The following is a 15,361-nucleotide window of genomic DNA, read 5'->3' on the forward strand; positions in this document are numbered from 1 at the left end:
TTCAGGCCACTGGAGTCTGTCAGTTCAACTGCATCAGCCACTATGAGATTGAGCATGCTCTGTTGGCATCAAACAAATCCCAGATACAGGCTTTAGTTACACAGCCAGCAGGACACAAATCTTTGCTGCACACGTCACAGTTTAATGTAGGCAAAACAGCGACACTATAGCAACCCAACAGCTGTCCTGGGATGTCCTATGGAATTTAAAACATTCAGAGTTAATATGGTCTTTCTACTTACAAAAACAAGAAACAAGGCCTTCGGGGCCAACGTTAGCGGGAGCAGATTGTAGCCTACTCAGTTTTTCTCTGACTGTTGTAGTGTAAATGGCACTGTGCACACCTGGGCGCTTTCTAGGTCTCCACTTAGAGCACAAAGTTCTCTCTGCGGCAAAACTGGCCCTATGAGTGAGCGCAATTATCTGTGATCAATGCAGCTCTTCCTAATATAGCAATTTTATGGTAGTCCAAACATGTTTTAATATCCAGCGACACGAAAAACTTCAAGTAGTGCAAGATGCTTTTATGTTCTAATCAATTTTACTTGCTCTACAGCGCCTCTAAAATGTGCTTTCCTTTTGCCTTTTGAATTCTGAATGTGTTTTCTATTTTCATCTTAGTGGGTGGAAACGTTGCCGACACACCTCTGGTACGAGTTCGTAAGAGGTCAAGACTGTCGTTTTTATGGCCTCTTAATCAGAGCATTGTCCGGCATCAGGAGTCCTACACTTCTTGCAGTTTGGACCAACAAGGGCCATTCTGACTATGAGCCGCTCTGCCATGTCTGGCTTTTTAATCAACTGGTAGATAAACTTGAATAAACTCTGCAAGCTGGCGCATTTCATCTTTTTTCAGCCGATATTCATCTGCAAGTGTTAGCTTCCATTTAAGGAAGTCAGTGGAGTGGAATGCTCTCGGTTTTTATAAATAGAAAATGACACGCAAGCAACACGCACAACAGTGAAATAGCCTACTGATGCTACACGACGGTAAGTTTACTGTGCACACACTGAATTTAGGAAAAACCCACCGATGTGAGCTGTGCTTAGGTAGGCCTATGCAATGCAAACCAGCTTGTTGCCCAGCTAGTCACAGACACGTGTGAATATCATGGACACAAGCCCCCATTCAGTACTCTCTAGCCCCTAAACACGTCCCTAACACTAGCTTTTGAGGATTAAGGTGAGCTTAACCTAGAGTTGTGTGCCTGTCTGTATGTGTGTGTGTGTGTGTGTGGCTGTGTGGGTGGTAAAAGAAAAAAAAAACAACGGGTACTTGCTATGAGGAAGTCCCAAACCCAAAATGTGAGGTGTAGGCAACAGGCGACTCATCTAATCTGGTGGTTTCTGCAACCGTCCTTTACAGCCAGCCTGGTCTTCAGGTCCCACAGTAAGGCCGGTGCAATATCTTTACTTGGTTTGAAGTTAAAGGTGCCCATAACCCCTTGAATGGTCACCTCAAACCCCCCAAAAATTATTTAGCCTATGCAAAATGGTTAATGGGGCCAAAAACTTCCACTATCTTCTGGAGTCTGAATCGGACTCTGCAACAACAAGCTCTCAGAAAGTCGGCATGAAAACTACCTGGCCGGGGGGTTTTCAACAAGGATGGAACAGTCTGAACTGGACCTCCAGACATACACTAAAATCTACTTTAAAAACATAGTGGCCACACTGACCTTTGCTAAAAATGCCTCCGGTATCCCACTAAAAATTCATAACTGTGCACAGAGGTGTAGCTTCCATCACTCGATATGTTCCCATCATCATAATCATCCAGGTAATGAGTTCACCTTTTCACCTTGTGATAACATACAAGACCTTCTTTGCTTCTTTTTACAGTTGTTGTCTATTTCTGAGGTATTTGTCAGTATGTGGTCTTGCCTGTTCTTGTGTACATGTATGACGTTATACTTGAAGGCTCAAGTCCTGTTTAAAAAGCAAGAACAGAAAGGAGAGAAAATGGTTAAAGATCCCAAAAGTGTTCTTGATCTCCCCCCCCCCCCAAATATTGAGTATGCATTCAATGCATCCTTGCCCAACAAGAATGGACTGAATATCCCATCATTCATTGCGTGATGACAGATAAGATGGGACAAGCTCACAACTAAGGGCCAGATTTACTAAGAATTTTACGACTATTTTCAGACGCAGATATGACTCACTCTGCCCCAGAAACATGCGTCTTATGTTATCAAAGAGGTGCACAGGGCTGGAGCGCAGCATGCGAGTCATCACTAAGTGCACTTCTCTCCTCAAAGCATATGCATCTAAGGGAGTATAGCGCATAAGTGTGGCTGATAGTGTTTCTTGTTTTTACAAAAATTCTTGCAATTAAAGAGCGTCAATTTTTGCACAAATTTTCTCTGCCTCAAAATAGCAGGCATAAATCAAGGCACAACCAAGACGGAGACACGGTTATAGTCCTCAGAGGTGTACTGAGAGAATCTTTGCTACAAGAATCACAGTATCTCTATTCCTCAAGGAAGAAACCATCAAATGGTACAGATTATTAATTTGAATTATTATTTTAATTATTGCTAAAGTCAGACCAGTGACGGCAAAGTAGTTAAAAATCAAGTAAAACTGAAAAAAGAGGCAGTGTTTAAGAACATTAATTATTAATATTACACAATTAACCTACAGATCTCATGCACAGCATTGGTAAATTATGGAAATATCATTAGCTTTAGCAAGAGTAACAAGTGCTTGAAGTTTAAAAAAATCAGTGGGCAGTTCCTGCTAGTAAATAATATGAATAAATGCATTGATAGGCTGGTGCATTAAATTGCATTTGTCCAGAAAGAGCATGCTTTTTGCCTGTAACATTGTTAGAAACAACAAAACTTTTTAAAATTGCATTATTAAAATAATTTTTTTTTAGTTTTTATTTTTTATTTTTTTAAGTTTAAAGTTATTTCTTCAAAGCATGCTGTGAGGTTTGAGTCTTTCAGTGCCTGTTGTCACTGACAATATTACCGTAGCTGCATGAAAAGACTGTTTACAGGAGCCATCAAGCATTTTATTACTACAGCTGCGGGCTGCATTATAGTTCCCTTCCAAAACTGCCAAAAATCACAGAAAACACTAAAAACTGTGAAATTCACAGAACTGCCAGTAATAGGAATAGATAAAAATCATTGAATCCCTGGCACCTACAAGTTCTGTGGCAAAAACCCAGCCATAGAAATAGTTAGTCTTCTGGGAGAAATAAAAGATGACCTACAACCTCCCACACAACGTTTCCATTCCATGCCAGCATAGTCAAGCTCCTTGCAACTTTAAACTACTGTATCTCTCATTTGGATGAATCCAGTCGGCAATTGCTGTCACAGTTGGAATATCGTGCATTTTGTCCCGTGCTGTCTGTAGTGCCTGATACACTTTTATGTGGCACCAGAAGATACATCAATTTCCAATAGAGATACACTGTACAATGTTCAGTCATAAATAAACACTTACAGAGTGGCGAGAGTGAACTCATATAAACTCAACTGGAGTTTAGTTAAGACTGGACATTTTAGTGTGTATTCAATATACGAGACATATGTTTTTTAACTGCTTTTTAAGCTCTGCTTCATACGCAAAATGTGAATAGTAGGCAGTACCATTCACTGATTGTGTAATTAGCTGTAGCCTTAGTAAATAAGACTATAGTTTCAGGTTGTAAAATACAGTTGTAAAATAACTAATTAATTCTGGGAAGAGCTAGGTTCTTACATATTTTTAACTATTCACATCATATATTCCTTCAAGATCAAACATTTTATCTGTTATTATGATTACAAATAATAAAATTTTGGAATATATAGTTACCGTTTAAATTCTTTTAGCAAAACACACCAACATGCCCTCATAATATTGTAATTTGTGCTGCTAGTTTTATGTATGTAAATCTGGCCCCAAATGTACAGTTCCCTCATTGCACCAATGAATGTGACTGAAATCTTTCTTAGAATGAAATGCAGTGAGACATATGTTACAATAGCTAAATTTGAGCTCATTTAAAACATAAATTATGTATAACTAAAAAAAAGTTTAATTTGACGTTCAGAAAGGGGAGGTTCAGCTAACTTGTAGCCAGTACTCGCTTCTCGGACCGTCTTCTTTCTTGAATAAATCAATTTACCTCTGGAGTTCCTCCCCTCGGACATAAAAAACAACAGTAATGTTTACATCCCAATCACAACATGGATTAAGGCAAATCAAACTTGCCAACATAAACTCCTCTCTTCAAAACACACACGCACACACACAACTATATATACACACACATATATTTTTCCTCCTTTACACTGTTAGAGGATGCTCCTCTCGTGCTTCTGAGGGAAGTCCTCTATGTTTTATTATTGTAATGTCCTGTAGCTGTATTGCAATGTATTAGTTTATGTGTTTTATAATGTATTTTGTCTTCAATGTGATTGTCTGTTTATTGTCGTACACCTGCCCAGGGACTGCAGATGAAAATGATCTCATAGCTATATCTGGTACAATGCACCAGAGTTCTATTGGTGAAATTTATGTTAGAATTGTACATTGTCCCTAAACATAATAAAAGAATGAAATGAAATTAAATGTTGTCATGGCGTGCATCAATTTGAGGCAAGTGGAGTTTGTATGCTGCAGCAAGTGCTAGCTAGTTGCTAGCTGCTACAGAGAGCAATTGTAGATGAGGAATGGCTCGGCTTGCTTGTTGCTGGTGCTAGACTGACTGCGTGGAGTTAGCCGAGCCTGCCCTTTAGGTACACGCACTTGCATGTTGACAGACTTAAGGCTGTGAAATGAGGCTGAAAAGATACACACATTGAGTGTTTTTGGCTTTATTATATATCAGGATAATATATTGATAACTGAGATTAGTTTACAAGTTAATGTAAGCTAATAGCACAGCCTTAGAGATAGACCTACATGCTGGTGCCTGTCTTGTAGTGGTAGCGTAACTACATCACAAACAAGCATTGCATATCAAATACATTCTCTGTCTTTGTGTTCTTGGAAGTGTGGTCTCTTGAGATACACCCCTGGTGTAATGTGAAGTTGTTATTGTCACGTCTTTGGATTTACGTAGTGTGCCAAACAAGGAAACATACTTGTCCCTGAGATCAGGTCAAAATTTAAAATATGCTGTAGGTGTTTTCAATAGCACTATGGAAGCAGCTGGGATTGAGTTTGCATGTGTCCATTTAGCCTATTTTTTCCTTTTAAAATAAATGAATTGTGCAAAAAACGCCTTACTTAAATTTATTAATTTCAAAAGGTCAATACATTCAATAATATGGTAACAGACAAGAGTAGACGCTTTAATTGTGTGCTTTGAATGCCGACAAAACATTACTACACTAGTACACAGATAAACTCAGACAGACTAGATTCACATACAAATATTTTCAGCTTTACAAACTCGTCTCCTACTCCTCCATCACTCAGTGGTATTAAAAACTAAACCAGACCGTAGTCTTTCACTTCAAGGTGCAGCAGTTTAGAATATACAATATATACAACTATAGAAAATAATTTAAAATTATATGAATCATGGATAAATTAATTTCAGTGACAGTAAAATCAGCGGACATGTTGGTGAGTATAAACGGGTAGATTCCCCTCAATACCAGTTGCTGAATATTAAACTTTTAAAACCAACATTAATCTCTTTTTTTTGTCTGTAAAACACTTCGTAAAGTTTAATCTTGTCAAGTGGTACTAAAGAAATCTCATAATTTTGTTCACAAGTCCACCCATAAAAATCTGCAGACGCAAAATTCTGAATGTGAACTATTCTTGCTATAATCAATACTGCTTTTATATTTTTTATTTTTTTTGCAATTTTTACAAAATATTTATTCCTGTGCATCTGAAAATGAGAAACATGCTAATCTTAAAGGGACAGATGTCTGCTACAGCTGACAAACATTTTTTCCTCATTTTCAAAAGTGGGGGGTGAGGGCATGTAGTAGTGCAGCTGCTCTGTACTCCAGGTGAGGTCACAGTGTCACAAGACTCGGGGACTCTACAGTGAACACGACAGGGGGCACGGTGACAGCACAGGGTTCACTGTGTGGGCCAGAGCACATGAGTGGGCCTAATGAGTCTTCAGCAGCCAGTCAAACAGGCTGCACACAAAATGGCCCCCACCTTCCTCCTGCAGGTTACAGTATTGCACCACAGCGCTGAAGAGCTCTCTCACTCTCCAGGACTTCAGATTTACAAAGTGCACCACCTCCAGGAACTGCAAGACACCAAAACACACACACACACACACACACACACACAGTCAGCATCTTACTACTAAAAACTATCAATACCTAGTACAACATCAATGCTATCTTAACAGATACATGGTCATGATCTTCAATGGTAAAGCATTGTTTAAATGCAGACACGGTGGCACGTGTCCAAATGTTTCACACTATCCCTCTAGACCTTGTGGCTGCACCCAAACCAAGTTGATTTTTAAGGTCTCTTTTTAAACTTTCTTAAACAAAATTTGAAAAACATATAACCAGGCCAGTTGGTAAAAAGGATGTACTGCATGTGATGGATTTAGCTAAATAATTAAAAGCCTGTATAAGTGTGTTTTATAGTCCTAATGTTCCATATTGTTGAATCCTACTATATACCATACATATCATCAGAAGGGTTACAAATAATGTTGCGATGCAGTGTAAAACAAATACCTTTAAAGGGTATTGTAGGTACATTTGAGCCTGTCACCTGAGGAGAACCCACCTTCTCCATCTGTCTCTCTTCAGACCTCCTGAAGTAGACCACTGGCATTCCCAGCTGAGACGCAGCAATCCACTGCAAGGTCGCTCGCAGCTCCGAGTCCACACCCTCAGGCTCCAGATCACAGTTCACCACCAGCAGCTCCCTGTGACTGCTGCTGCCCCCCACTGACAGTCCTGAGATGCCCTCTGAAAGACAAGAGTTTCACTGAGCATGGGGGAGTACTGTACCACCCATATTTACATCCAGAAGGTCCAGAACGCCAGAAGATCTGCAGCAGAACCACAAACACAAAGTATGTGGACACCTGACACCCAGCATCTCAACCAAAATTATGAGCATTAATATGGAGTTGTTCCACCCTTTGCTTCTATAACAACCTTCACTCTTCTGGGAAGGCTTTATACTAGATGTTGGAGCATTGCTGTATGGATTTGCTTCCATTCAGCCAGAAGAACATTTGTGAGGTCGGGCACTGATTGGGCGATTAGGCCTGGCTTGCAGTTGGCTTTCCAATTGATCCCAAAGGTGTTGGATGGGGTTGAGTTCAGGGCTCTGCATACGCGTAGATTTTTTTTGGGGGGGGTGCAGGGGATGCGTCCCCCTCAATATTTAGAACATGTGCATTTGTCCCCCCCCAATAAAGACATGAAAGAAGCAGAGGACCTTTAAATTGATGCATTAAATGCACAAATTGGTGCATAAACATTCACCAGAATGCAGGAAATGAAGTGTTTGATGCTCAAAATTTCCTGGGGGAGGACTGCCAGACCCCCTGCTTAATGTGTCCCCCCCCCGATGTTCAAACGAAACCTACGCCACTGGAGCTCTGTACAGGCCAGTCAAGTTCTTCCACACCGCTCTCAACAAAACCATTTCTATAGGGACCTTGATGTCATGCAGAAACAGGAAAGGGCCTTCCCCACACTGTTGGGGAAGCACAGAACCATCTATAATGTGATTGTATGCTGTAGCATTAAGATTTGCCTTCACTGTTATTCAGGGGTCTGGCCCAAACCATGAAAAACAGTCCCAGACCAAGGGGGTGTCCAGATACTTTTAGTCATATAGTGTACATATAGTTCAATATGGAAATTAATCCATATGAAAAACTTTATTAGGCCTGTTAAACTAGGCTGAGGCAGGGGAATCGTGCAGAAAGAAGTTAGAAGCTGCCAAAAACGTATTCAAACTTATTCTGAAAGAAATTAAATTTGTGGGAATAATATCAATTGGCCTTCGAGGCACTGAAATGACTGCTAACTGCAATTACCACAACTTTTGAGTATAAACCCCATAACAGATAAGAGCAATATTTTTCTGTCTTAGCCTCATGGAAGCTGAGAGAAGTTACTATGTGGCATTAGGTTCTGCAATTTACTGCATGTCTTGTAAAACATTTACAAGTTATTAGGGTAACAATTAGCATTTAATTAAACAAATAAATTAATAAACAAGGCTGTTTCGACTGGACCAATAATAATAATTATTTGCAAAGAGTAACCTCTTTGCAAAAGAGTACTTTCTGTTTCTGCATGCATGTTCACTGCACAGTACATGGGTACAGTTAATCTCTGGATGTACACTTGGGAAAATGGGAGCACTGTAACTTTAGTTTTAACAGTATATTTTTATCTAGTCACAGGAAATTAAATGAGTCTAATTGTAGCAAATGTTTTAACACAATGGAAATCTCCTTAATTACCACAACAAAATTGTTGCTAAAAGTGATATTTGTATTTATACAGTAAATGTATAAATCCAAGACTTTGTAACTACAGCAATGTCTACTAAAGACAAACTCCATCTGCAGCTCCATCTTATTTTATTTCATTCAGTATGCAATTATTGATGCATGGATAGTATGCCTGTTAATTAATACTTCAGGTACAAAATATCAATTTCTGGTTGCAGTAAATCCCTTCATTCTCTCATATCTTTTTTTCTTGATGTGAAATATATCCCTGGTTTTCTCAGATGTTTAAATCAAGCATTGCACTTGAAATAAACATCTTCCTGTGCTGGTATATGCTCTGTAGTTGCTTTGCGGGTATAAAACCTGAAAATGATTAGTAAATCTTTTACCAGCAAGCAGCATGCACTGAAACAATCAGGCGATCAAAAAAGCTTTGCATGTGATCCAAAACATTAGGGTAATTAACTGCTGAAATCCTGTGCTGCTTACCACCAGACATGCAAATGGGGAACAGGAGAGGTGCTACAACTCATTTGCCAATACTATTTATTTTACATCCTGTCACAAATTCATCTTTTCACAGACACAAGCCAGGAGAGTAAACTTGCATTGCATGAATGCAAAATGAACATGAACATTAAGTCTAAACCAAGGCAAGTTTGTCCTCCGGTAAATGTGGGATTAGTCATCATGAAGTGTGCATTGTGTCAGTTATTTAAAGAACTGCAGCGCTCTCTGCCTTTCTCTCACACATTGTGTTAACACAGCACGTCGGCTTGAGAGGGAGGGGCCCATATTTACCATCCACATTCTCCAGACTCCCCTTCAGAGATCTCTTCTTCTCGGTTGTTTCACTGAAGAAGAGGAAGAAGAACATTAGATAAGGATGCTCAGGAAAAGCCTAAACCGTGCCACGCACGACTGAGCTCGGGCGCATCTTTTCGGTTACCTGATCAGTCTACTTGGAGGCATTTCAGAAAAGGCTTCCATGTCTGCCACGCCCAGACTGGATGCACTGCTGTTTCCATTCCTGAAATTCAAATGCAATGAAATTCACATCTTATCTCTCCACATTTACATAGTCACTGACTTAAGTGGAGAGCAATATCAGTCTTGATGATGCATAAAGTGTCACTTTTCAGACAGTGATTCACATATTAACATCAGCTACAACTGAACTGTATTTGGCAGCATATACTTGTGCTCTCTCTCTCCCCCCCTCTCTCTCTCTCTCTCTCACTTCCTCATATCATTTTCTCAGCATAATATTCATCGTCTTTCATTTTAGAGATGATAATGTGAAAGCAGGTTATGGTCACCATGTAAGAGACCACCAATCACAGATGAAGTGAAGGTAAAGAGGTGAATGAAAGTCACGTGTGTCTTAGATGAGAGCTGCATAGCTGTATCTATGATATTCACAGCAAAGCTTATGATAAGCACCGCCCTTACGTCCTAAACTACACCTACCATAACTGCTATTATCTAACCGTATCTTATCCGGTCCCCCATCTAAAGAGAACCATTCTCTACCATCACGCTTCCTGATCCCATCACCATCTCCATACCTCTCTGTTCCATCCAACTTTACATTACATAGCATTACGTTACATTACGATCACTTGGCATACACTATTATGCAGGTTGACGTACAGTACTGGAGAACACTAAAGTTATGGCATCACAAAATGTGGCATCACAAAGAAGGCACAGAGGCCCATTTATAATCAATAAGTGCAACCAATAAGTGCAACGTTAATCAACAAAACCGATAAACCCAGCTTAACCTGCCTGCCAGTCTCTTATAATATATCAAGCTGTTCCACTGTCAGCTACCCACATGACCTTTACACGTACTCTCTTTATGAATAAACCTGAACCATTGATCATCCTACTGAAGGTGAGATCTACCTTCTCATTGCTACAGAAGTACTGCTGATTCCTCAGGCATGAATGGTTTAGATAAGTAGCCAGGACGGTGTGGTCACTTTTGCAGAGAATTGAAGGTCAGAACGCCCCCATTGCCTCTGGGTGTCTCATTCTCTGCTTCTAATCTCCGTTCCCAGCCAGCATGCAGATCCCTGGCGTGACAAAGCTCATTACAATGGCTAAGTCAGAAGCCCGCTATGAGCTGAGAAGGCCAGACCTCTGCTGGCACGAGCACAAATCAAAGAGGAAAGCGTGAGTAACTGAAGCAGTGCTAGCACGATGAGCCGATGAAGGGCAAGCAGCGCTGAAACCGCACGTCCGGGGCAAGTGACTACTGACCCCTCGCTCAGCTGGATAAAGCTACTGGTCTCTTCCTGGGGGTCGTCGTCAGGGGCGATCTGTGACCAACTTCCTGTGCTCTCCTCACTGCCAGCACTAAGAGAGAGCTCCTCCTGCCCCCCCAATGTGCACACTGCTGTCCCCTCACTTTCACTGCTGGGGAGAGCAAATGGCAGCATCACCCGCTTTGATCAATTTACGTGAATCTCATCTGGTTTCATCCTCCCACCACCCCAGCCCAATTTCACCTTTCCTACAGTCTCAGCCTCCCCCCATCCCCCTACACCACTCCATCCACTCTCACAGGCTAAGGCATCCAGTCTGAACACCCCACACACGTCTCTGCCCCCACCTCTAGTAGCTGTGCCTGTCAAACTGATCTCAGTAGTAGTAGTTTCTTTCTGGTAAGCCTCCAGAAAATGCATAGTCTGTTTCTTCCTATGCCCATTAAACTGCTGCTGCTGTCTTTAAATAACCCACCGTCTTCATCAATGGGAGTGTAAGTGTGCCTGTGTGTGCACATGTGTGTATGTATGTGTGTGTACATACGTGTATGCACGTCATTGAGTCAGTGCGTGAGAGATTCTGTCTACCATTTACACACTGGGCATTATGGTGACCTTCGCAGATGCAGAGGAGGCAGCTGTAAATGTATTACATAGCAGCTCTACTGTCTCTAAAGCCACAACTTACTTGAACCTGCTATCATTGGTGGAAATCCAAGGTCAACTCAACCTACTCATTAAAAGATACAAACTTTTTTCAAGATTGATTACATGTCTTGTAGAAAGGTTCTGGGGAGTTAATCATTTCAGTTAACATTCTTTCAATTGAACATCATGGAAAATGAGTCCATCATATAAATAATGTACTGAACCCTAAAGGAATTCCATAAGGGAAGTGAAGTGTGGGTTGTTTGTGTTTCTAAGACTCATTCTCTTGATGTCTCAGATCAGGCACAGTGGCTTAGAAGACTGCTGTAATAGACTGGCCCTCTAAGGCTTTCACGGCTCTGTGACATTCTATCATCTAGATTTGTCCTGTCCTTCCACTGCACCAGTCGGCTCTCAGGGGGTTTAACAGACTGTAAATCCACAACCTGCATACCTGCTGTGGCGCACTGGAGCTCTCTCCATGCTCCTCTGAGGAGGGATTACCGGGACTGTCTCTCCAGGGTGTGATTGGGTCTTCTCAGCACGCTCTGTGAGCTCATCCCTTTGATCTCCCTCAATGTGGATCAGAGGGACTTCCCTGTGGACCCTTGGCGGTGTCATGCAGACAGAGTCACTCCCCCAAGTGCTGGTTAGCGGGTCCTGGCTGGACCTGCTTTTGCCTGAGCCAGGCCTTGACTGTTTAAAACCCCTCCTTCTCTCTCCCACTGGCAGGGACTTCCGTTCAACCGTGCCCTCCAGCTGACCGCCAAGTACTGACTTCCCGCTCTCCACAATGTCAGCTGCTAAGCGGTTGGCGAAAAGCTCAACATGTGGCTGTGAGTCACCCAGCCCCTCCAGGTCCTCGCTGTCCTCTGGATCCGCAATGATCTTGTTCTTTCTCATTAGGGATTCAATGGAGTTGGACCAGGTTTCATGAATGAGCATATCTGTGATCTGATCCGTCTGACCTCTCTGGTAGAGGCAGGAGTCTGACTTGCATAAGCCTGCTGCAGACACTGAGCTTGCAGGGTAGATATTGAGGGTGTCCCCGCGCACATTTCGAGCAAAGCCATCAAAAGAGTTAGCCTTGATGGGAGAGTTTACAGTCAACCTGGAGTCAGATGATCGCCGATCTGGCATGGAGGACTGCCGAATGCAAAAGGGTGACCTTGGAGATGGAGGCAACAGGCTATTACTCCACTCTTTAGTTTTGGTCATGCTATAGTCTCTGTTCTCCTTGTCCATATCTCTGAGCATGAACCTATAGAATTCCTCTGTGATGCTCTCTGTGCTGGACTGCTTAGATACACAAGTGGACCTCACATTAAGGTGACCATTCTTTCTGCTCACCACCTGTTGTACAGCTGAATTCAAGATGCTGCTGGCATTCTTTCCTGCATAGTAGTCCAGAAGCAGGTCAAAGCCACGGCCCTCACTTTCCATCTGGTTTACCATGAACCTGGAGAACTCATCTGTGATGCTCTCGCAGCTTGACTGCTTAGAAATGGAACTCCCGCGACTCAGATTCTGACCAAGCCGTGCTCCTAGGCCCAGGGTTTTAGCTAGATTTGAAGCATCGAGTTCTTCCTCTGGGATACTCTCATAGCTGGCTGCCTTCCCCCGGCTCCAGCGCTCACACTGCAGCCTGTTTCGGGGTTGACCTGCTTTCGAGGTGTCCACCACATTGAACTCTGTGCAGCTCATGATCTTGGCAGTGACCTCAGAAGCAAATGCAGCAAAGGGGTCAGGAGGCTCATCCGGATTCACAGACTCATCCATCACCCGGTTGACCAGCCGCTCCATTAGCTCTGGTTGCTCCTCTGTTTTGCGCTTGATCTCACTAAGACGTGGTGGACGGTGTTTCTTGGTAACCACTGTGCTGCTTTGTACCTCCTTCCTCCTTATTGAAGGGCGACAGGGCAATAAATAACCCTCTGGTCCCACCCCGGACCCACCTTTAAGGGCACAGAACCAGGGCTGTTTCCCACTTGAGTTCTCCAAACAAATTGCTGCAAGTTCTGTGGCCATGGAAACCACAGTGCTCGCAAGATCATCTGCAAAACAAGACACAGGGGATCCAAACTCCTCTTCTGTCTTTGACGTGACCACGGGCCCTGAAGAGGACAGTGATTGCTGAGGGGTCAGCACAGAAGATTTACTTTCATTTTCTCTCACTGCTCTGCCCTTGAGCCTGTCAATACTGGCTGATGAATCGATTTGGGTGGACAGCTCTGTGGGAGGATACTTTGGGTCAGTAGAGTTTGGAGATCTGTTGCTCTTGCAAGGCTGGAACTGGAAGTCAGGGCCTTCTTTGATGGGGGAGGTGGTGCCTGTCATCAGAGACACTTTCTGCTGATCATTATCATTAGGAGAGCACAGTGAGCCTGTTTTATCCTCCTCCTCCAGCACACTTTCTTCTTTATTCTTCCCTGAAAAGGATAACGGCTTACCTGTGCAGTGAAGCAGACTGTTCTGGTGCTCACAATTCTCAGGGTGACTGAACGCAGTGAGATTCTGTAATTGGCTTAATGTCTCCCTGCTTGGTTTTATGGCAGCTTCACAATCTTTGGAGTGGACTTCAGTTTCTCGTGTAACAAGTGACCCTTTATCACACTTTGAAATGTCACTGATTTTCTTTGATGTTATAGAAAGTACGTCGAACAGAAGGTTGTTGATACTTTCCAGAAGAAAGCCCTGAATGTCAGGCACATCTTTGCCAGGGGCCTCCAACTCTTTTCTCTTCATAGCTTTCTCGAGGGCATGTTTAAAAATGCTGTCAGCAACCATGTGGGTAGAATCATCAACATCAATCTCATCAACACTTGGTTTTTTCTGATGCGTTATGGCCTCCACAATTTTGTATTGGGTAGATTTCAGGAAGTCTGAAATGCTCTTACACTCCCCAGACTGAGAGAGAACTGCTGACGCCTCATTGAGGAGAACCCGAGCGACGCTGGTACAAAACGGCTGGATGCTGGTTCCCTCTGCAATGTCGCTGTGAAGAGTGATGGCAGTAGAAGCCTGTGCTGCAGACAGGAGTCCAACTGATGGGGAATAGGTCTCACCTGGAGGATATGACCCTTGGGACTCATCTTCCTCCCCAGCAAGATCCACCACAGCAACTGCGCCCACCATCTGCGCCATGCTACACACTGCAGAGGAGACGGAGTAGTCCTCGCCAGTTGAGTCCTCCCTACTTTCAGCCTCCTCCTCCTCCTCCTCTGGCTCTCTCTCCAGTGCTAGCTGCTCTGTAACCTGGGGGCTGGAGATTGTCCCAATCACATTAGCTGCACATGCCAGAGCCAGTTCCACAGCTTTGGGAGAATGTCCAGGTTGAAGCAGGGGGCAGGGCTCAAACCCAGGGGGCTGGTGAGGGGCATCTTGCTCTGTCGTGGTATTTGAGGACACGCTCCCAGGCCAATCTGCCACCCCTTCACAGTTATCAGGACTCTGCACTATGACAATTTTAGGAAGCTCGAAGGACCGAGTGCGTGCATGCGGGAGGTCTTCCGTGTGGGTGCCTGCAGACACGCTTACAGCCGCCTCTGTGCTGAAGGAAGGTGAGTCCTGGGACAGGCGGATGAAAGCATCCTGCAGGACGGATTCTGCCAGGTTGGTGGCATAGTGGCCAGCAGACTCCTGTTTGCTGAGGGGGCTGGGCTGTCTGCCATGGCTGACTCTCTGTGGGTTGGTCCCAAATGGACAGGACCCCGGGGGCGTTTCTGATGCGGCACATATGGTCACCTCTGAGTCCTCACTCCCGTCCCGCTTACTTAGGCGTACCCTCAGACCTCGCGGCACGCTACTGCGTGCGCCCTCCTCAGGGGGCTCAGTGACAGCATCCCCACAGTCAGCATCTGCAGGAAGAGAGATGCACAGTCATTAGTGCAGTGGTCCAGTCAGCCCCGTCTGCGCATCTGCAGGGAGGGACATGCACTGTTGAACCAGGGAGATACATCTTTTGTAAAACAGCCAGCCGTCTGATGCTTCCTGGGAAATCCCTCCTCCTCCCCTAACCAAC

At 43.5% G+C, this 15,361-nt stretch overlaps 1 protein-coding gene across 3 annotated transcripts in view; it reads right to left on the reverse strand.

Annotated features, from left to right (window-relative positions):
• Positions 1-5,226: 5,226 nt before the first annotated feature.
• The window catches only part of sphkap (SPHK1 interactor, AKAP domain containing), an 80,557-nt gene continuing 70,422 nt past the window's right edge, over positions 5,227-15,361 (reverse strand). For 2 of the 3 annotated variants that reach the window (XM_064302517.1, XM_064302518.1), the window contains 6 exons: positions 11,795-15,197; positions 10,688-10,843; positions 9,369-9,449; positions 9,221-9,273; positions 6,727-6,911; positions 5,227-6,226 (listed from right to left, as the gene is read on the reverse strand). In XM_064302517.1, coding sequence (XP_064158587.1) covers positions 6,080-6,226; positions 6,727-6,911; positions 9,221-9,273; positions 9,369-9,449; positions 10,688-10,843; positions 11,795-15,197 — 4,025 coding nt within the window. In that variant the 3' untranslated portion in view covers positions 5,227-6,079. The remainder of the gene's footprint in view (positions 6,227-6,726; positions 6,912-9,220; positions 9,274-9,368; positions 9,450-10,687; positions 10,844-11,794; positions 15,198-15,361) is intronic. The other variant, XM_064302519.1, reaches the window with a different exon arrangement.

The sequence above is a fragment of the Anguilla rostrata genome, chromosome 12 (assembly GCF_018555375.3).
Source record: "Anguilla rostrata isolate EN2019 chromosome 12, ASM1855537v3, whole genome shotgun sequence".
In the NCBI taxonomy this organism is placed as follows: domain Eukaryota; kingdom Metazoa; phylum Chordata; class Actinopteri; order Anguilliformes; family Anguillidae; genus Anguilla; species Anguilla rostrata.